This window comes from Schistocerca americana, chromosome 4 (genome assembly GCF_021461395.2).
Source record: "Schistocerca americana isolate TAMUIC-IGC-003095 chromosome 4, iqSchAmer2.1, whole genome shotgun sequence".
NCBI classification, from domain to species: Eukaryota; Metazoa; Arthropoda; class Insecta; order Orthoptera; family Acrididae; genus Schistocerca; species Schistocerca americana.
Window position 1 is genome coordinate 389,962,361 of NC_060122.1, and position 23,968 is coordinate 389,986,328.

The following is a 23,968-nucleotide window of genomic DNA, read 5'->3' on the forward strand; positions in this document are numbered from 1 at the left end:
GGCACGGGATACATACGGACGTGCATTGTCCTGTTGGAACAGCAAGTTCCCTTGCCGGTCTAGGAATGGTAGAACGATGGGTTCGATGACGGTTTGGGTGTACCGTGCACTATTCAGTGTCCCCTCGACGATCACCAGTGGTGTACGGCCAGTGCAGGAGATCGCTCCCCACACCATGATGCCGGGTGTTGGCCCTGTGTGCCTCGGTCGTATGCAGTCCTGATTGTGGCGCACACCTGCACGGCGCCAAACACGCATACGACCATCATTGGCACCAAGGCAGAAGCGACTCTCATCGCTGAAGACGACACGTCTCCATTCGTCCCTCCATTCACGCCTGTCGCGACACCACTGGAGGCGGGCTGCACGATGTTGGGGCATGAGCGGAAGACGGCCTAACAGTGTGCGGGACCGTAGCCCAGCTTCATGGAGACGGTTGCGAATGGTCCTCGCCGATACCCCAGGAGCAACAGTGTCCCTAATTTGCTGGGAAGTGGCGGTGCGGTCCCCTACGGCACTGCGTAGGATCCTACGGTCTTGGCGTGCATCCGTGCGTCGCTGCGGTCCGGTCCCAGGTCGACGGGCACGTGCACCTTCCGCCGACCACTGGCGACAACATCGATGTACTGTGGAGACCTCACGCCCCACGTGTTGAGCAATTCGGCGGTACGTCCACCCGGCCTCCCGCATGCCCACTATACGCCCTCGCTCAAAATCCGTCAACTGCACATACGGTTCACGTCCACGCTGTCGCGGGATGCTACCAGTGTTAAAGACTGCGATGGAGCTCCGTATGCCACGGCAAACTGGCTGACACTGACGGCGGCGGTGCACAAATGCTGCGCAGCTAGCGCCATTCGACGGCCAACACCGCGGTTCCTGGTGTGTCCGCTGTGCCGTGCGTGTGATCATTGCTTGTACAGCCCTCTCGCAGTGTCCGGAGCAAGTATGGTGGGTCTGACACACCGGTGTCAATGTGTTCTTTTTTCCATTTCCAGGAGTGTATATTTAGCTATACGCAGAAAGAGATTGCAAGGTGAGAAACAACTTCGTTCTGGTTTGATGGGGATGCATTTAAAAAGAAAATCGCATTGTGGAATGGACAAATTCTGTCAAAAAACACCGTTAATTTCCCTAAGCTCACTGGCGTTAAAGCAAGCGCGAATTTTGAAGGATTCATTGTGATCTTGAAAGGGTTAAAAGGGCAGTTTTCTAAAATTTTTGAGGACACCGTCAATCTAACATCTCGTTTCGAGCTGTTTTACTGTTTCAGATGAAAGTGCCCCTTTGCACATACAGATTGAACTGACTGATGCAATGTAGTTCCAGTTTAAAAGATAATTTTTTTTACGATAAAGCTATCCAGGCCTACTTCGTTTTGCTTTGGAAGAGTTCCCACATCTCTGTAATGAATCTGAAAAGTTAGATGGCAGCCTGAGTGCGAAAATCTGCGAGATCGTCTGCACCAGTCCGTATGCCGACATTATGTATCAGATGAATTTTATATTACCTGTTCAGCATGCCAAAAATATTTAAACATTACTGTAAATTTCTTTAATTTGTGACCCATGTTGTTGAGAAATATGAAATCAATTCGTGTACACTGTGACTGACTGCATTGCCATTTAAATAATCACTTTCGCCATTTCCCCTGTCTGCCCCCCTCATCACCCTCAAACAGCATTGCATGGTAGTGGGGGAAGTGTGCAGCCAGGCGAGAGAGCTGTGGACTTGTAATATCACATTTTATTGCAGAAATAACTACGTCAGATACTGTGCTGTGTGTAAGAACCAAAGGTGTTACTCCTTGCACAAGAAAAGCAAACATTATTAATTCATTATCTCTGATTTTTCTTATCTCTGTCGTTTTTTGTTCTTGCTCTGATAAAGACGAACGGAACTTATAATTGTGAATATTATGTATTCGAACTCGATAGTAAAAGTTGTATTCCAAGAAGGAATAAACGAGTGCTCATCTCTGATAAAAAAATTAGAGGCACGTCGATCGTAAATATTCATTTTAATTACTATGTAAAGTTTTCCGTGATACTGATCACAGAGGATCGTAATATACTATTAGACTCCGAGCCACGGAAACGTTCACACTTCACCGAATGCCAAGCAGTTACAAAATGAAACTGCTTCAAAATTTTGGCATTGAATGGGTTTGGCTGGACGGTGATTCATGATCGCAGACTTACTGGGCATCATTTCCCGTAGGATTGACGCCGACCGGTGTGGCCGTGCGGTTCTAGGCGCTTCAGTCTGGAACCGCGTGCCCGCTACGGTCGCAGGTTCGAATCCTGCCTCGGGCATGGATGTGTGTGATGTCCTTAGGTTAGTTAGGTTTAAGTAGTTCTAACTTCTAGGGGACTGATGACCACAGATGTTAAGTCCCATAGTGCTCAGAGCCGTAGAACTGATTGTATTTTGCGAAAATGTGATGTGAAATGTGTTTCTCGACGACCAACTGAGATAAGGATCCTTTTAGGAATCGTAAAGTATGATTTTGGTTCGCATAAGGCATGTCTATCGTATTCTTTGCAGTCGTAGCGTGTCAAATTTTGGTCAGACCATCAGGACTGTGGATGACCGGTGAACTGAGCATAAGCGTCACACACGCTAACAACAGCAGAGCAAATCTCCTAATGCAAAACATTGCCTGTCTGGTCATCCAGCCGAATGTAACAACACGGAGATTCTGATATGTATTTCCAAGTATTGGGTTAGTGTTATTAAGACAGCAGTTGAAATCAGATTTGCAAGTGACCTTATAAATAGAGATGGAGGTTTATGCTTAAATTCTGGGTGGAATAGTACTCTCTCCTTTGTCAAAATACAAAGGGGCAGAGTTAATGCTGCCTCGTATCTGTAATTCTTCTTCGCCAACATTGAATTTTAATCCCACTCTTGAAACTTCTTTTTATTCCCGTCACTGCTTCTTCGACACAAATACTGAACAGCATGGACGAAAGACTGCTTCTCTGTCTTGGATTCATTCTAATCCGTGCACTCCTTTCTTTGTCTTCCAGTGTTATTGTTCCCTCTGAGTTCTTGTACATATTGTATATTATCCGTCTCTCCTTATGCTTACTCCTATTTTTCTCAGAATTTCGAACATCTTGCACCATTTTACACTGTCGAACCCTTTTTCTAGTTCGACAAATCCTATGAATGTGTCTTGATTTTTCTTTAATTTTGCTTCCATTATCAAGCGCAACGTCAGGACTGCCTCCCTAATACCTTTACGTTTCCTAAAACCAAAATGATCTATCATCTAACAGATCCTCACTTTTCGTTTCCACTCTTCTGTATATTATACTTATCAGAAACTTGGATGCATGAGCTGTTAATCTGATTGTGCGATAGTTCTCCCATTGATCAACTCTTGCTATCTTCGGAATTGGGTGGATGATGTTTTCCCGAATGTCTGATGGTGTGTCGCCAATTTCGTAGGTTCTACACACCAACTTGAATTGTCGGTTGGTTACCACCTTGCCCAATGATTTTACAAATTTCGATAAAATGTTATTTATCCTTCTAGCTTATGTGATCTTAAGCCTTCCAAAGCCCTTCTAGTTTCTAACATCAATACTGGTTCTCCTGTCTCTTCCCCATCGACTTCAGTTTCTTCTTCTATCACGCCATCAGCCAATTCCTCCCTCTTACAGAGGCCTACAATGTGCTCTTTCCACCCATCTGCCCTCTCCACTGCGTTAACCAGTGGAATTCATATTGCACTCTTCCGTCCTCGCTTTTAATTTCACCGACAGTTGTTTTGACTGTTCTTTACGGTGAGTCAGTCGTTCAGGCAATCATTTCTTTTCTTATTTCTTATTTTTTCTGCAGCTATTTCGTCTTGCCTTCCATGCACTTCCTATTTATTTCGTTGCTAAGTGGTTCACATTGCTGTGTTCCTGTCTTTCCCTGAGCACTTTTTACTTCCTTGTTTCGTCTATCAATTGAAGTAATTCTTCTTTTACCCATGGTTTCTTCGCAGTTACCCTTTCACTACCTACGTTTGCCATTTCAACATATGTTAACGCTATTTTGAGAGATACTACTCCTGTTCACCTGTACTGCCTACTGTGAGAGTCCTTAACGCACTGGCCACATCTTTAGCAAGCTTCGGACGAGTCTCATCTTCTTCAGAACTTGAGTATCCCACTTTCTCCCGCATTGATTCTTCTGCACTGTTCTCTTAAACTCTAGTCTACTCTTAATTATTACTAAATAGTGATCTGAGACTATATTTTCTCCTGTGTACGTTTTAAAATCCAATTTCGAAATATCTGTCTGACCATGGTGTAATCCAACGGGACTCTTGCGATGCCTCCGGGCGTTTTCCTCGTATACGTCCTCTTCTTGCGATTCTTGAAGAGAGTATTACTAGCTGAAATTTATTACAGAAATCAGTTAGTCTTTCATCTCTCTCATTCCTACTATCAGGCCAATATTTTCCCATAACCCTTTCTTCTATTCCTTCCCCTACAACCGCATTTCAAGCCCCCACGATTATCGCGAGTTGTTTTCCATCTCCCTTTAGGTACTGTATCACCCGTTCGATAACCTTATATACTTCTTCTGTCTCTTAATTTCCTACTTGCGATGTCGGCATACAAGGGCGCCCATACGACAGTTTGTAGGGGCCTTGACCTGGCGGTACGAGGTATTCTTAATATTTTGGAAGACGGTAGGCGACTTGTAAGTAGCAATAAAAAGTTCTGGTTCCAATCATTTAAAACCCTACGTAAAAACCGACTTTTAAATTATTTTATTGAAAGAAAAACACCTGACTACGCTATATCTCTTCGTTGACCTGAGAGCTAGGGGAGGGGGAGCGTGGCCGGCCTTGCCCTATCTTTTTTTTTTTTTCCTTTACAAAACGAAAAAATACAGCATTCTATGACTATGCTATCAACGAGCCACAGTTGGAATAACTCAAACAAATACCTGGGTGTAGTACTTTGCAGGGATATGAAATGGAATGATCGTATTGTCTTAGTAGTGAGTAAAGCAGGCGGTAGACTTCTGTTTATTGGTACAATACTGGGGAAATGCGGTCAGTGTTCAAAGGAGACTGCTTACTCGTGTGGTCCATTCTAGAATACTGCTCAGTTGCGTGCGACTCGTACCAAATAGCACAAACAGGAGATTTTGAACCTGTACGGAACAGGGCGGCATGGATGTTCACAGATTTGTCTGACCAACTGGAGAATATTACAGTTACTCTGAAGAAACTGAATTGGCAGAATCTTGAAGATAGATGCAAATTAACTGCCGTCTGCTTCACGTCTGCTGTGCAGCGAGCTACGTTAATTTAAGTATTAACTGTATTTTTCTTACTTGTCACTTCTTCTTCCGTGTGTTTTTGCTTTTAGGAAGCTTTAATTGTCCAGTGCTACTAATAGTGTTCCATAGATTTCGTGTTTGTTTTGAATACAGTCAGAGAGAGTCCCTTTAGTCAACCATAGTGTCAGTAGTGCTAGTGTTTGTTTTCAATACAGTCCAGAGACATGTAGTGCTATTTTCATTGTTTTCTACAAGAAGTGTCTAGCAACCACAGTTTAGTCAACTATCAGCCGCCTTTAGTGAATTAGCAGTCTAGTTTAAAGTTGATTGACTCTACAGTAAATTGATTTCTTAGGATGGATAGGATGTGTGACTGCTGTGTACGGACGCAGGAGGGGCTGGCCACTGTTCGCGAACAGCTGAACGTGTTGATAGCCGCGGTCAGCCGTCTTCAGGCTGCTGCCTCGGAGTGTAGCGGCAGTGAGGAATCTGGTGCGTCGCATGGTACACCACAGGTGTTACATGCTTCACCCACTGTCCCTGCTGTCGAGACATCTTCGTGGGTACCGTGGCGGTTGGGTAACCATCTCCCCAAGGGGAGTGGCGGGTTCAGCGGCGTTCGCATCGCACGAGGCGGAGGGTCAATGTGGAAGCTGGCCGTGTGGCATCGCCCGCTCTGCCTGTGAGGGGACATGAGGCTGCTCCTTCAGCAAGGTCAGAGCAGGCACGCGGGGGGAGGGGTTTATTAGTTATTGGGAACTCCAACGTTAGGCGGGTGATAGAGCCCCTTAGGGAAATAGCGGAAAGGTCGGGGGAGAAGGCCAGTGTTCACTCTGTCTGCTTGCCGGGGGATCTCATCCGAGATGTGGAGGAGGCCCTGCCGGCGGCGATAGAGAGCACTGGTTGCACCCGACTGCAAATTGTTGCTCATGTCGGCACTAGTGACTCCTGCCGTATGGGTTCAGAGGTCATCCTCATATCGTACAGGCGGTTGGCGGAATTGGTGAAGACGGAAAGCCTCGCTCGCGGGGTGGAATCTGAGCTAACTATTTGTAGTATCGTTCCCAGAACCGATCGCGGTCAGCTGGTTTGGAGCCGAGTAGAAGGCTTAAACCAGAGGCTCAGACGATTCTGCGGAGATCTGGAGTGCAAATTTCTCGACCTCCGCTATCGGGTGGAAAAATGTAGGGTCCCCCTGAATAGGTCAGGCGTGCACTACACGCCGGAAGCGGCTACAAGGGTAGCGGAGTACGTATGGAGTGCACATGTGGGTTTTTTAGGTTAGAGAATTCCCTCCCTAGGCTCGACAAGACGCCTCCTGAGACGCGGCAAGGTAGGAGTTGGCAAAATGCAACAGGGAATAACGATATTAATGTGCTAATAGTAAACTGCATGAGCGTCTATAGAAAGGTCCCAGAACTGCTCTCATTAATAAACGGTCACAATGCCCATATAGTACTAGGGACAGAAAGTTGGCTGAAACCAGATGTAACCAGTAATGAAATCCTAAACCCCGATTGGAATGTATGCCGCAGAGACAGTCTGGACAATGAAGGGGGAGGCGTGTTTATAGCGATAAGAAGTGCAATAGTATCGAAGGAAATTGACGGAGATCCGAAATGTGAAATAATTTGGGTGAAGGTCAAGGTTAAAGCAGGCTCAGACATGGCAATTGGATGACTCTATAGGCCCCCTGGCTCAGCAGCTGTTGTGGCTGAGCACCTGAAGGATAATTTGGAAAATATTTCGAGTAGATTTCCCCACCATGTTATAGTTTTGGGTGGAGATTTTAATTTGCCGGATATAGACTGGGAGACTCAAACGTCCATAACGGGTAGCAGGGACAAAGAATCCAGTGAAATTTTTTAAAGTACTTTATTTGAAAACTACCTTGAGCAGTTAAACAGAGAACCGACTCGTGGCGATAACATATTAGACCTTCTGGTGACAAACAGACCTGAACGATTTGAAACGGTTAACGCAGAACAGGGAATCAGCGACCATAAAGCGGTTACTGCATCGATGATTTCAGTCATAAATAGAAATATTAAAAAAGGTAGGAAGATTTTTCTGTTTAGCAAAAGTGACAAAAAGCAGATTACAGAGTACCTGACGGCTCAACACAAAAGTTTTGTCTCAAGTACAGATAGTGTTGAGGATCAGTGGACAAAGTTCAAAACCATCGTACAATATGCGTTAGATGAGTATGTGCCAAGCAAGATAGTAAGACATGGAAAAGAGCCACCGTGGTACAACAACCAAGTTAGAAAACTGCTGCGGAAGCAAAGGGAACTTCACAGCAAACATAAACATAGCCAAAGCCTTGCAGACAAACAAAAATTACGCGAAGCGAAATGTAGTGTGTGGAGGGCTATGCGAGAGGCGCTCGATGAATTCGAAAGTAAAGTTCTATGTACTGACTTGGCAGAAAATCCTAAGAAATTTTGGTCTTATGTCAAAGCGGTAGGTGGATCAAAACAAAATGTCCAGACACTCTGTGACCAAAATGGTACTGAAACAGACGATGACAGACTAAAGGCCGAAATACTAAATGTCTTTTTTCAAAGTTGTTTCACAGAGGAAGACTGCACTGTAGTTCCTTCTCTAGATTGTCGCACAGATGACAAAATGGTAGATATCTAAATAGAGCGACAGAGGGATAGAGAAACAATTAAAATCGCTCAAAAGAGGAAAGGCCGCTGGACCTGATGGGATACCAGTTCGATTTTACACAGAGTACGCGAAGGAACTTGCCCCCCTTCTTGCAGCGGTGTACCGTAGGTCTCTAGAAGAGCGTAGCGTTCCAAAGGATTGGAAAAGGGCACAGGTCATCCCCATTTTCAAGAAGGGACGTCGAACAGATGTGTAGAACTAAAGACCTATATATCTAACGTCGATCAGTAGTAGAATTTTAGAACATGTATTATGTTCGAGTATAATGACTTTTCTGGAGACTAGACATCTACTCTGTACGAATCAGCATGGGTTTCGAAAAAGACGGTCGTGTGAAACCCAGCTCGCGCTATTCGTCCACGAGACTCAGAGGGCCATAGATACGGGTTCACAGGTAGATGCCGTGTTTCTTGACTTCCTCAAGGCGTTCGATACAGTTCCCCACAGTCCTTTAATGGACAAAGTAAGAGCATATGGGCTATAAGACTAATTGTGTGATTGGATTGAAGAGTTCCTAGATAACAGAACGCAGCATGTCATTCTCAGTGGAGAGAAGTTTTCCGAAGTAAGAGTGATTTCAGGTGTGCCGCAGGGAGTGTCGTAGGACCGTTGCTATTCACAATATACATAAATGATCTTGTGGATGACATCGGAAGTTCACTGAGGCTTTCTGCGGATGATGCTGTGGTATATCGAAAGGCTGTAACAATGGAAAATTGTACTGAAATGCAGGAGGCTCTGCAGCGAATTGACGCATGGTGCAGGGAACGGCAGTTGAATCTCAATGTAGACAAGTGCAATGTGCTGCGAATAGACACAAATATAGGTCCCTTATCATTTAGCTACAATATAGGAGGTCAGCAACTGGAAGCAGTTAATTCCATAAATTATCTGGGAGTACGCAATAGGAGTGATTTAAAATGGAATGATCATATAAAGTTGATCGTTGGTAAAGCAGATGCCAGACTGAGATTCATTGGAAGAATCCTAAGGCAATGCATTCCGAAAACAAAGGAAGTAGGTTACAGTACGCTTGTTCGCCCACTGCTTGAAGTGTGGGATCCGTACCAGATAGGGTTGATAGAAGAGATAGAGAAGATCCAACTGAGAGCAGCGCGCTTCGTTACAGGATCATTTAGTAATCGCGAAAGCGTTACGGAGATGATGGATAAACTCCAGTGGAAGATTCTGCAGGAGAGACCCTCAGTAGCTCGGTACAGGCTTTTGTTGAAGTTTCGAGAACATGCCTTCACCGAAGAGTCAAGCAGGATATTGCTCCCTATTACGTAAATCTCGCGAAGAGAACATGAGGATAAACTCAGAGAGATTAGAGCCTACACAGAAGCATACCGACAATCCTTCTTTCCACGAAGAATACGAAACTGGAATAGAAGGGAGAACCGATAGAGGTACTCAAGGTACCCTCCGCCACACACCGTCAGGTGACTTGCGGAGTATGGATGTAGATGTAGATGTAGATGGTGTTGGCGCCGTCGTCGGCATGTTTACCTCAGCTGTTATTGTTGGCGTTGGTTTGCGTTGATCCTGACGTGAATAACCCACTCTTCACATTAACTGACTCTCTGTCCTACCTTCCGTTTCATAACGTGCCCAAAGTCGGACGTCTGTAGCCGCTGTTCGCGGCCAGTGCTAACCTAAGGAGTTATATAACGTCCGTAGTTTCGCACATCGTCGAAACGTAAGCATATACGAATGAGCAATGGAGAGAAGGCTGTTCTAAATGAAGTGAACAGTAAGTATACTGAATAATTAAAGTAAAAATTTGGTGCTTGGAATATCATAATATTGGAATCTGGGATTGTGGTTTGACCCTAAGGAGAGACGGAATATGGAATAACAACATTTCCTACTTGAACCCTCGTGATTGACTACAGTAATACACTACTGGCCATTAAAATTGCTTCACCAAGAAGAAATGCGGTTGATAAACGGGTATTCATTGGACAAATATATTATACTATAACTGACATGTGATTATATTTTCACGCAATTTGGGTGCGTAGATCCTCAGAAATCAGTACCCAGAACAACCACCTCTGGCCGTAATAACGGCCTTGATACGCCTGGGCATTGAGTCAAACAGAGCTTGGATGGCGTGTGCAGGTTCAGCTGCCCATGCAGCTTCAACACGATACCACAGTTCATCAAGAGTAGTGACTGGCGTATTGTGACGAGCCAGTTGCTCGGCCACCATTGACCAGACGTTTTCAATTGGTGAGAGATGTGGAGAATGTGCTGGCCAGGGCAGCAGTCGAACATTTTCTGTGTCCAGAAAGGCCCGTACAGGACCTGCAACTTGCAGTCGTGCAATATCCTGCTGAAATGTAGGGTTTCGCAGGGATCGAATGAAGGGTCAAGCCACGGCTGCAGGATATGTTACAGCCTTGCGGATAAGACGCCTGTCATCTCGACTGCTAGTGATACGAGGCCGTTGGGATCCAGCACAGCGTTCCGTCTTACCCTCCCGAACCCACCGATTCCATATTCTGCTAACAGTCCTTGGATCTCGACCAACGCGAGCAGCAATGTCGCGATACGATAAATCGCAGTCGCGATAGGTTACAATCCGACCTTTATCGAAGTCGGAAACGTGATGGTACGCATTTCTCCTCCTTACACGAGGCATCACAACGTTTCACCAGGCAACGCCGGTCAACTGCTGTTTGTGTATGAGAAATCGGTTGGAAACTTTCCTCATATCAGCACGTTGTAGGTGTCGCCACCGGCGCCAACCTTGTGTGAATGCTCTGAAAAGCTAATCATTTGCATATCACAGGATCTTCTTCCTGTCGCGTCTGTAGCACGTCATCTTCGTGGTGTAGCAATTTTAATGGCCAATAGTGTATCTCTCAAGAATGGTAGTGATGAGAAAGGGAGCCAATGGAAGCGGCACAGATCCCAAGGGCGGCGTCATCTTATGTACATCATTGCTGATGGGACGGCCCATGATGTGTTGCATGGGCCACAAAACTAGCAACCTCTTCTCCATAAAGGGTGCAGCACACATCAGACACAGTTTTGTTATGGTTTCGCCCATGTTTACTCACTGCACTGTCAGTTGTTACTTGATGATGATGTTTTGGTTTGTAGGGCGCTCAACGGCGCGGTTATCAGCGCCCAGTTGTTACTTCACTTGACACTTAACACTCTTCATGCTCATTAAATACGGACACTGTTCATAATAGCCTTGCCGTAGACTTGACCATTGGATTGGCACGCGGTAACGCTGCAGGCACTGACCATACCTCTCTACAATCACTGCCGTGACTCGACTACTATCTGAATTCATTTAGTGTGGCCTGAACAACTGTTTCTGCATGTTCAGTAAACACCTGTTGACACACATGTAAGTGTTTCGGTGTTTTTGATACGTAAACTGATCAAATGAGGTATCTATCAGGACATGCTCGAAAGCAAAAATCTGAAGATTTAAACATGTGGTATTAGGATACGAGAGTGCTAACCGAAAACCGATAGTTTCAGTGATAATCACCGCCGTTACCCCGCAGCCTAGATCCGCGGCCGGACCACGCGGCGTTTATAGACGCCAGCACGCGTTGGACTCTTCCGTTGTTCTCTTTCGACACCCATTGACTCTACATCGGAAGTTTCGAACTACAATTTGTTATATCTGGACTTACATATTTTTCGGTCTTGATTCGCTTTATTTGTGTTTTGACCAACAGTGCGGGTCCGTCTTTTTAAGAATCTGTGTCAATCAAAATAATGGGTATCACAATATGAATTAAGTAACGACTTGTTACTCTGCGTTAATTAATGGATTTATAGCTACGTAAGAGACGATTGTTCGTGCTGTGACACTACGTTACGATATAAATAATCTCACATTCTCACAGGTTGTGGACGAGTACTACAGTGGGCTGGACCTGAGGATCTACATGTTGATTTTGTTGCTGCCACTCATACTGATAAATATGGTGCGCAACCTGAAGCTCCTGGCTCCATTCACAACGCTCGCCAGCCTCCTGACCATAGCAGGATTCGGTATCACCTTCTACTACCTGGTGATCGACTCGCCTACACTCGGCGACAAAGTGCCTTTTGGAACGCTAGAAGAATTTCCTCTCTTCCTCGGAACGGTGCTTTTCTCACTAGAGGCGATTGGTGTTGTAAGTATTTTACGAAGGAAATTCGTCGCTTAATAAAGACGAACGTAATGAACACATGTATCCTTAGCATTATTATAGGTAAATGTGACTTTAAAGAATATCTAGTATGTGCAAGATGATTCAAGTTTACACCCATGCAGGCCGAGCAGTTCTAGGCGCTACCGCTACGGTCGCAGGTTCGAATCCTGCCTCGGGCATGGATGTGTGTGATGTCCTTAGGTTAGTTAGGTTTAAGTAGTTCTAAGTTCTAGGGGACTGATGACCTCAGAAGTTAAGTCCCATAGTGCTCAGATCCATTTGAACCATTTTACAGCTTTAAAGTAGAAACTTCCTATACTTTCTTGACATTACTGCTTGCGAGTAGTTAATTCGACAATGGAGGAAAGTGATAGGCGGGGAGTGGTGGTGTTGCGAGGGGGGGGGGGGGGGGGGCAGAAAGTGTAGTGGGAGACCAAGGCTCATATACAGTAAGTGAATTAAAATGGACGTAATTAGCAGTAGCTATGTTGAGATGAAGAGTCTTGACCAGGAGAGATGAGCATGGAGAGCTGCATCAAATCAGTTTTTGGACTAATGACCACAACAAAAATCCTGTTGGTCAGATTAAGCATAAATACGACAGTTAGGATACTGGATAAATTACAAAAAAAACCTAATTCATACATGTAGGTCCAATAGCTCAACATGCAGACGCTGATCAACATAATGGCTTGTCAACAGACGTCTTGTCAGGCGTGGTTAGTATGCTAGAAGTAATTTTACTGCCATCATACAATTACCTTACACTACGTTCTAGCTGAAGACACCAAGCTATACAACATTCAACTACGGGCTGCATAGGTCCTTATATTATTTTGACTAGGAATCATGAGTACCGGTTCAGCGTCAGAGCGTGCATGCGGTTTTTTTGTCATCCGTCTTGTCGGACCTTCGACTTTTAACGAAGCCTAGCAGCCAATGTATTTCTGTAGTTCTTGCGAGAAACACTGCTTGTGATGCTGGAAGAAATGCCTTTGCATCTGCGAAGGGGCTTCAACATGATGATGCACCAGCCAACTCGCAGGACCTCAGTCCTTCGCGCTTCTACTTGTTTAGGTACGTGAATTCAATTTCAGTTTGACAGAATGCAACACAGATGTAAGAGGTCCATGACTAAGGAATTTATTGCTAGCGCACTCGAGCAGATGTAATTTCGATGGATTGCTCACGCGCTGCCCGCGATATGTAAGCTTTAAGAGAATCTCAGACCAGAGAGCAGTGTTGTCAGCAGTAGGAACTAAGTGGCAGTAGGAGTAAGTAGTAGCTAGGAGTTTGGTGTATCGAGTTGGATGGGCCGGTCATGGGGAGCGATGGCGGTGCCTGAGCGATGTAGTATAAGGTAAAAGCAGCCTCGCGCGTATGTATTATTTTTATATCCAGTCCCATGTAAACGTTTTTAAAAAAAAATCTCTTAATAATAATCTTTCTTTAAAAAAATACCTTTTGGCAATCATTCATCTCAATTTAAAGAATTTTATAATTTCTCTAATCCATAATCATTGCGATTATTGTGAAGAAAAATCAGTTGTTTCTTTTTATACATGACAAATCTATCGGCCAGAATTGCACTGGGCTGTGCCAGAAAGATTTCTTATTGGGGCAGATATATATGCGTTATCCGGCGACTTTATTGAGGTAAGAATTTTCAGTTTATTCAGAATGAATTTTCAGGACCATGACGCAGCACTGCGGACGTCCAAAATTTACCAGTTTAAATTCGCAGTCAGTTATTGAAAGGTTATAAGTGAGCCACAATTTTATTAGGAGGTTAGTCACATTTTATTATTGGTAGGTTACGAAATTTATCTGTTGCTAGGTTACGCTGAATGCGAATGTTATATTTTTTCTGTTGGAATGTTATTATAATTTATCTGTTGGGAGGTTACACAGATGTTGAGCAATTCATCGACTTTGCCTCTTACATACAGACGTACTTGAACTAGGACGTTATATCTTTGTCTGAGGTAAAAAGTCTCAGAAATAAAAAATAAAAAAAATAACACAGATCTTCCAGTTTCGTCCGAGATTTCCTAGGGTCTTCCCTTCGTTCTAGGGCAAATAACGGAACCAATATTCTCCTCCCAAATTTAAACAATTTTAGTGATCTGCTAAAAAAAAGGGACGCTTCGTGCGTGGAATGGAATGGGCAGGGTGTTCGTGATACGAATAAACAGGTTTAACACTGCCACCAGGCAGTTCCAGGCACATATTCATCTGACCTTGTTTATTTCCTATCCTCTCAAGGATAGTCTCCCGCTCGTAAGTAGTATATCTATAGCCACTACAGCGCACTTTACCTTAAATTACGTACTGAAGTATGCGATACCACTGACTATCTTTGACGAAGGCCATTTGACTCTCAAAAGTGCAAGTGTTAGCGTGGGTTGCCCACAAGCAAGGGCAGTCTTATCAATGATGTTCTCTTCCTTATCAATGACGACGTCAAGCAACGCCCTCTCTCCTCCACCTAAGTGTGTGTGTGTGAGAGAGCGACCGCGCGAGGACGTACATGTACTCACATAATTCAGAGGCAAATATATTACGTAAATACAATTGACATAGAATCAATATTTCCAATCAAATATTATGGATTTAAAAACAGATATCTTACACAATATTGTCGTATCATTTCAGACAATTTATAACCAGTCGTCAGAGTGTAATATGCTTAGCTAATGCACTACCACACAGTGACTGACCTTAGAGAGAAACCTCTAAAAGCTCTTTGTTCCCCAAGAAAAAAAATTGCACATTAATATATATTGCAAATCTTGATAACAGGTACGATAATACAAGGTAAGGAGGGTGGCAAGGAGCGTAGAGACATTACACTATAAAAAAATCAATAGTTACCATGTGTAGCATGTTAACGGTTTATAGGGACTTACAATGTTATATATACAGGGTAGTCCACTGATAGTGACCGGGCCAACTATCTCACGAAATAAGTATCAAACGAAAAACTACAAAGAACGAAACTCGTCTAGCTTGAAAGGGGAAACCAGATGGCGCTTTGGTTGGCACGCTAGATGGCGCTGCCATAGGTCAAACGGATTTCAACTCCGTTTTTTTAAAAAAAGGAACCCCCATTTTTTATTACATATTCGTGTATTACATAAGGAAATATGGATGTTTTAGTTGGACCACATTTTTCGCTTTGTGATAGATGGCGCTGTAATAGTCACAAACGTGTAAGTACGTGGTATCACGTGACATTCCGCCAGTGCGAACGGTATTTGTTTCGTGATACATTACCCGTGTTAAAATGGACCGTTCACCAATTGCGGAAAAGGTCGATATTGTTGGTGATCAAAATGACCAAAGGGCGTGATCTATATCTGCTCCTCGGTATCCTGGACGACATATCCAAGTGTCCGGACCGTTCACCGGATGATTCCGTTATTTAATGAAACAGGAAGTGTTCAGCCACATGTGGAACGTCAACCACGCCCTGCAACAAGTGATGATGCCCAAGTAGGTGTTTTAGCTGCTGTCGCGGCTAATCCGCACATCAGTAGCAGACAACTGCGCGAGAATCGGGAATGTCAAAAACATCGGTGTTGAGAATGCTCCATCAACATCGACTGCACGCGTACCATATTTCTATGCACCAGGAATTGCATGGCGACGACTTTGAACGTCGTGTACAGTTCTGCCACTGGGCACAAGAGAAATTACGGGACAATGACAGATTTTTTGCACGCGTTCTATTTAGCGACGAAGCGTCATTCACCAACAGCGGTATCGTAAACCGGCATAATATGCACTATTGGGCAACAGAAAATTCACCATGGCTGCGACAAGTAGAACATCAGTGACCTTGGCGGGTTAATGTATGGTGTGGCATTATGCGAGGAAGGATAATTGGCCCCGATTTTATCGATGGCAATCTAAATGGTGCAATGTATGCTGATATCCTACGTAATGTTCTACCGATGTTACTACAAGATGGCTCTGAGGACTATGGGACTTAACGTCTAAGGTCATCAGTCCCCTAGAACTTAGAACTACTTAAACCTAACCAACCTAAGGACATCACACACATCCATGCCCGAGGCAGGATTCGAACCTGCGACCGTGGCAGCAGCGCGGTTCCGGGCTGAAGCGCCTAGAACCTCTCGGCCACGGCGGCCGGCTGTTACTACAAGATGTTTCACTGCATGACAGAATGGCGATGTACTTCCAACATGATGGATGTCCGGCACATAGCTCGCATGCGGTTGAAGCGGTATCGAATATCATATTTCATGACAGGTGGATTGGTCGTCGAAGCACCATGGCCCACACGTTCACCGGATCTGACGTCCCCGGATTTCTTTCTATAGGGAAAGTTGAAGGATATTTGCTATCGTGATCCACCGACAACGCCTGAGAACATGCGTCAGAGCATTGTCAATGCATGTGCGAACATTACGGAAGGTGAACTACTCGCTGTTGAGAGGAATGTTGTTACACGTATTGCCAAGTGCATTGAGGTTGACGGTCATCATTTTGAGCATTTATTGCATTAATGTGGTATTTACAGGTAATCACGCTGTAACAGCATGCGTTCTTAGAAATGATAAGTTCACAAAGGTACATGCATCACATTGGAACAACCGAAATAAAATGTTCAAACGTACCTACGTTCTGTATTTTAATTTAAAAAACCTTCCTGTTACCAACTGTTCGTCTAAAATTGTGAGCCATATGTTTTTGACTGTTACAGTGCCATTTATCACAAAGAGAAAGAAGTGGTCCAAATAAAACATTCATATTTCTTTACGTACTACACGAATATGTAATAAAAATGGGGGTCCCTATTTAAAAACGACGCAGTTGAGATCCGTTTAACCTGTGGCAGCGCCATTTAGCGGGCCAGCCGTAGCGCCATCTGGTTTCCCCCTTCAAGCTAGAGAAGTTTCGTTCTTTGTAGTTTTTTCGTTTGACGCTTATTTCGTGAGATATTTAGCCGGGTCACGATCAATGGACCGCCCTGTATATTTCATCACAGGATATTCGAGCGTATTTGAAATGCTTGGATATTATTCTTGAACTATAGAATTATTTTCCCTGTTTATCAAAATGACCTTTAGTGAAGGAATGTGTTAATATAATTCTAAATCTTCCGACATCATGGTCGTTGGAGCGAACCTTTAGCTGATCTGAAGTAGGACGGTGCAAATGTTGTGTCACCTTTTTGTTATTAATTATCCAGACCTAAGTCTACTGCCGTTCATGGACATTATAGAATATTAAAGCAAAGTATACGAACAGAAGATTATAAATGGACCGCTTTACCAAGTCTTAATCACCGATTTCCTCTCAGAGTGCACAAAAACATAAAGCCCGTTATCTTGCACGCAAAATCTGTCAGACCAGGAAAAAAAATTGAACGCAAAATTTGATCCTAAATGTGATTTTGTGAACGTGATGACACGAGAACACACTCATAGCCTGTAATTTAGAAACATTTGCGTCTTGTGTAATGCGTTCGTACCTTAAATTTATTACTTCAGTCCGGAACCGCGCGACTGCTACTGTCGCGTGTTCGAATCCTGCCTCGGGCATGGATGTTTGTGATGTCCTTAGATTAGTTAGGTTTAAGTAGTTCTAAGTTCTAGGGGACTGATGGCCTCAGATGTTAAGTCCCATAGTTCTCAGAGCCATTTTTAAATTTATTACAGATTCTACCACTGGAGGACAGCATGAAAACTCCGAAGAGATTCCGTGAGCCGCTTGGAGTACTTAACATAGCCATGGTTCTCGTCGTCTCTCTGTTCACGGTAACCGGATTCCTTGGGTACATGAAGTATGGGGAGAATACGGAAGGAAGTATAACGCTCAGCCTGCCCAACAAAGAAAAGTAAGTAATGTGAAAAAATGTCTGTCTATAAAAAGCCATTCGCCAACCCAGCAAATTAATTTGAAAAATTACTTGATTCTTCTAGTACATCAATACCTCATAACATTTACGAATAGCAAATTCCTAATCTAAAACAAACTTTTTGTTGCGGTCTAATATTAAACTACTTTTTGAGTTCATAGTTTGTGATTGAGCGCAGTAGCAGAACTATTTTCCACGTAAGTGGGTGGGATTTCAGAATAATTCAGTTGCTGTACGAGAAGATTAAAAATTGGAGAAATCCAGGGTAATAAAACCGAAAATGTCTTGAATTTTGCCGTTGTTGTTCCATAGAATTCAATGCCGAGAATCTATTTCTTAATGTAATGACAAAAAAGATGTATGCGCTCCGGCAGCGAACAAAGACTGTAAGAGCCATGTAGTCTTGCACATGGCAACGCCTGACAACACTCTGAAGCATTCCGACTATGAAGCTGTTTTTACGGATGGTTCGAAACAGGAGTATTCTGTTGGTTGCTCTGCTGTCTTTCCAGATCGTGTCCTCAAGGTCCGACAGCCTAAAGCATTTACTGTCTTTGATGCAGAAATGACTGCTGTCTTGCGGTCACTGGAGCAGATGAGATGCTCTTCCCGTCCTAAATTTTTTGTCTGTCTTGATTCACTAAGTGCCCTTCACTCATTGCAACGTTTGTATCCAGCAGATAAAATAGTCCAGACCATCCAGGATGCCCTCCTCCAACTATAACGACTCGGGAAGGAGGTGGTTTTTTGCTGGGTTCCAGGCACGTCGGCATTGCTAGGAACGAAAGGGCAGATCTCGCAGCCAAGGAAACGTGTCTCGATCAGTGTGCCATCCCCCTGCACGCACTCACCTCGCTATTGAGCTCACAAATCATGCGTCGGTGTGAGGATGAGTGGCTGGAAATGACTGACAATAAGCTCCGTTTAGTCACGCCCACAACGCGTGTGTGGCGTACTTCTTTCCAGACGGGAAGAGGTTCTCCTCACTCGTCTTCGTATAGGCCACAGTCCTATGACGCATGACTTCCTGCTCCGGCGAGAGGACACTTCAATGTTTGGTACTTGTGGCGTCCAGGTCACTGTGCGCCACGTTTTACTGGACTGCGTTTTATTCTCTGACCAGCGGGCTGCGGCTTACTTGCTAGCGGATCTGCCATGTCTTTTAGGAAATACTCTAACGATTGTGGTTAAATTGTTAGAGTTCTGTGACTTGTCCAATGTTTGTACCAAGATTTTAGGGAGAGAGTCTTAATTTGTGCACAGGATGACTGGCTCGCTAATATTTTACGTAAATGGCCAGACAGTGACAATTTCCTGTGGCATCCTTGACGCTCCTTTCTCGTTTTACTTACGTTTTATTTTCTTATAAGTCATTTTGCATCTTTTCCCGCTTTCTTTGCGTGTATGCTTCGAATTTACTTAATTCGTCCACTTTCGTTTCTTTTAATGTGTGTCAGGGCGCTGATGACCTCGACATTCAGCGCCCGTAATCCCGAACACACACACACACACACACAGAAGAAGAGGAGGAAACGAAATGAAAGTTAACGAACGGAGAGTGTGATGTTACACTACTGGCCGTTGAAATTGCTACAACAAGAAGAAATGCAGATGATAAACGGGTATTCATTGGACAAATATATATAACAAGAACTGACATGTGGTTACATTTTCACGCAATCTAGGTGCATTGATCCTGAGAAATCAGTACGCAGAACAACCACCTCTGGCCGTAATAACGGCCTTGATACGCCTGGGCATTGAGTCAAACAGAGCTTCGATGGCGTGTACAGGTACAGCTGCCCATGCAGCTTCAACACGATACCACAGTTCATCAAGAGTAGTGACTGGCGTATTGTGAAGAGCCAGTTGCTCGGCCGCCATTGCCAAGACGTTTTCAGTTGGTGAGACATCTGGAGAAGTGCTGGCCAGGGCAGCAGTCGAACATTTTCTGTGTCCAGAAAGGCCCGTACAGGACCTGCAACATGCGATCGTGCATTACGCTGCTGAAATGTAGGGTTTCGCAGGGATCGCATGAAGGGTAGACCCACGCGTCGTAACACATCTGAAATGTAATGTCCACTGTTCAAAGTAGCGTCAATGCGAACAAGAGGTGACCGAGACGTGTAACCAATGGCACCCCATAGCATCAGGCCGGGTGATACGCCAGTACGGCGATGACGTATACACGCTCCCAATGAGCGTTCACCGCGATGTCAGAACCTGGATTCATCCGAAAAAATGACGTTTTGCCATTGTGCACCCAGGTTCGTCGTTGAGTACACCATCGCAGGCGCTGCTGTCTGTGATGCAGCGTCAAGGGTAACCGCAGCCATGGTCTCCGAGCTGATAGTCCATGCTGCTGCAAACGTCGTCGAACTGTTCGTGCAGATGGTTGTTGTCTTGCAAAAGTCCCCATCTGAAGACTCAGGGATAGAGACGTGGCTGCAGGATCCGTTTCAGCCATGCGGATAAGATGCCTATCATCTCGACTGCTAGTGATACGAGGCCATTGGGATCCAGTACGGCGTTCCGTATTACCATCCTGAACCCACCGATTCCATATTCTGCTAACAGTCATTGGATCTCGACCAACGCGAGCAGCAATGCCGCGATACGATAAACCGCAATCGCGATAGACTACAATCCGACCTTTATCAAAGTCGGAAACGTGATGGTACGCATTTCTCCTGCTTACACGAGGTTTCACAACAACGTCTCACCAGGCAACGCCGGTCAACTGCTGTTTGTGTATGAGAGATCGGTTGGAAACTTTCCTCATGTCAGAATGTTGTAGGTGTCGCCATCAGCACCAACCTTGTGTGAATGGTCTGAAAAGATAATCATTTGCGTATCAAAGCACCTTCCTCCGGTCGGTTGAATTTCGCGTCTGTAGCACGTCATCTTCGTGGTGTAGCAATTTTAATGGCGAGTAGTGTAATTTGGCAGCATCAGTATTACATAGTATTCCCTTTGGCCTGGATGTACGCAATGAGTCAGTTGGAAAGGGCGTCATAAAGCCGTTGTATCGTTTCATGATCCAAGCTGGGCCACAACTGGTGTAACTCGTCCTTGGTATCCTGAATACTGGGGCTGAGACGGCGTTGACGTCCGAGCTGGCTTTGGGTGACATGCTGATAATTTCCTGTGACATTGGCGAGAAAATTACTCTGACAGCAGGTCAAACCAAAGTGTGTTCGGCCTGTGTTGTGGTTGATGGCCCAATACACGAACGAGCCCGTTGCAGGATTCCCCTGCTTTCTCCTAGGACGACCTCGCAATGATCCTGAATCTGTCCTGCAGGAGCAGGGTGCCTTTGTCTTAGTGTAGCAGACGAGTGGAGTATTCCCTCGGGAGAGCTCGGTTCTGGATCCTTTGCAGCGTTGTGATGACCGAATTTGGGGCCTTTCCCCACACCACAGCTTCGTACTCTTAACACTGGTCGCACCAGAGTTGGGTACAGCTTGACAACGTGTAATGACGGCAGAGCAGACTGTAGTTTGAGCAGCGGGTACAGAGCGCGAGGGTGCCCTGTTCCTCTGCTCGTCTCGGATATGACTCTCCCAGGAGAGTGTTTGGTCTAAAGTGACTCCTAGGTACTTAGCCGTCTTGCTCCATAGGATTGGTTCTCCCAGGATTTCGACTGGCGGGAGATCTGGAGCAGCACTCTTCGGGTAAAGATTACCGCGTCCTATACTCGTCCATCGCGACGCTCTGGGTCACAGCACAAAGTGTAAGTGTCCTAGTGTTCGTTGCATTTTTTTTTTATATACAGGCAGTCGTCCGTAGTTTTATCTGGTGTCTCGTTGGCACTGACTGAGGTTTTACCTCACGTAACACGGCCGCTGTTTTGTAAAAGGTTATATGGAACTTTTTTCTCACTGCATGTAAAAATTAACAACTGCTTCGGTTCTTGTTCTCTTTTAGTGTCAGACCTGACGATGGGCATGCAAGAGCCCGAAACCGGTCGTGGTTTATGTACTGAACAATACCAAGACCCTTACAACTGAAGCGGTATTTCGTACCTCTACTACAATGCTCAGTTGCGGACGTTCCTCCAGCAGAATTGTTTGTATAGCGAATGTGTTATGAGCGCTGCCTGATATCAGAAGTTGTCGTCTCGTGTATGGCGCTTGATCACGGTGCATCACATTTTAGTAGACTGTATTTTTCATTCAGGCAATAGGGCAGCAGCTCTTTTGCCACCCATTTTGCCCCTTATTTTAACTGACGGTGAAGCGAATGTGGTACATCTTCCAAAGTTTTGTGCAATGTCTGTTATGTTCCCTAAAATTTTAGGACAACGTCTTTAATGTGTTGTCAGGACGGCTGACTCATCCATGTTTTCTGTAAGTGATCAGCCAGCTACAGATTCCTGTGAATCTATTTTAGTTTTCCTCTTGTGTTACTTGTGTTTTACTTGAAAGTTTTAGAATTTCCGACCAACTCTAACGCTTTCTTATATGATGTGAGCTACTGCGATTGCGAGGGTGATTGTGGGTAAGATTGGAGACAATGAACACGATTTTATCGTAAACTGCTTTTTTGTTTCTTTTATCGCATTTTCTACTTTTTACCACAGTCGTTTCTACTAATTACGGATGGACGCAGATTACCTCGTCGTTGAGCGCCACTGACCTAAAAACACACAGACACAAACACTAAGAAAAATGTTGGGGAACTGTAAAGTAGACTCACGTGACACTAAGAGTTCGAGGTAGCTCCTTATCATTACTGAAGGAAGATGTGAACCTTTTAAATTTAGATCAATATGAAAACTGATGCCCTCCCATACGATGTCATGCATAAAGAGCTTCAAGAATAAATTTCTGATTTTTTTAAGCAATCAATATCAAAATTTCGTTTCGTGAAGAGCTGCATGCGGGTGGAAGCCTCTGCAAGAATTCCCTGCAGACTCACCCCTCCCTTAACCATCCCTGGTCTTGTGCGTCTCTCCACGGAGGCCGTATTGGGTCACACAGACCTGTTCTTACAGAATTGTTCGGGTAACTATCTGATTGCTACAGAATGAGAATTTTCGATTAAACTTACTCAGTATACACCGCTGAGCTAAAACATTATCGCCACCTGCTTAATAGAGTGTTGCCCTACTTACGGAACGCAATACATCGTCGATTCTGTATGGTACGGAGACAACAACTTGAGTTTTTGGAGGTATCTGGGAGCAGATGTCTACACACAGGTCAATTACTTTCCCTACATTACGGGCCAGCTGTTTGTGATCCGAAGCTGGCACCCGATAGCGTCCCATAGGTGTTCATCGGACTGAGATAAAGCAAATTCTTTGACCAAGACAGCAACTTGAGTCCACTATTCTCCTCAAAACACTGCAGTGAGGTTCTGGTCTTACGACAGGGGACTTGCCACTGTGAATCGGGAAGATACGAAGCGTGAAGGGATGCAGGTGATCCGCAATAATGTGCACGATGTCCCGAGGTCATACTGTTCAGGAAGGACAAGCAACCATAACTGAAGAAGTAATGAGCGCAATAACTGTAAAGAGGAGTACGTACAGCTGCGATAGCAGGAGAAGTACTGAAATGTTTGAACCAAGAAGGCGAAAGAGAAATAGTGATGCTATGTGATGCAAAATATTATTTAAAGGCAAGAAAACATTTTATTAGCTTTGTAATTACACCCTGGATACGAAAAAAAACAGAAGTTACACACAAGCCAAGAATAAAGATATTGACAGCAGAGTCATGGAGCAGCACATAAATATAGACGTCAAGGAATATTTTTCTTTTCTTTTAACACTTCCTCCAAAAGAAAAAATCATGAAATTATTGCTTTGTCTCTTGCATGCCAATTTCTGAACATAGAAAATTAAATCGAACTCGTTCAAGAGGTTTCGTCAAAATATCTGCCAACTGGTTGTGTCCATCAATGCGTTCCAAGAAAATCTCACCGTTCAGATTCTTTCACG

General features: G+C 44.5%; 1 protein-coding gene across 1 annotated transcript in view; it reads left to right on the top strand.

Annotated features, from left to right (window-relative positions):
- Positions 1 to 23,968, top strand: part of LOC124613692 (proton-coupled amino acid transporter-like protein CG1139) — a 123,708-nt gene that overhangs the window by 78,725 nt on the left and 21,015 nt on the right. Inside the window, exons 7-8 of the mRNA XM_047142410.1 lie at positions 11,844 to 12,116; positions 17,822 to 18,000. Coding sequence (XP_046998366.1) covers positions 11,844 to 12,116; positions 17,822 to 18,000 — 452 coding nt within the window. The remainder of the gene's footprint in view (positions 1 to 11,843; positions 12,117 to 17,821; positions 18,001 to 23,968) is intronic.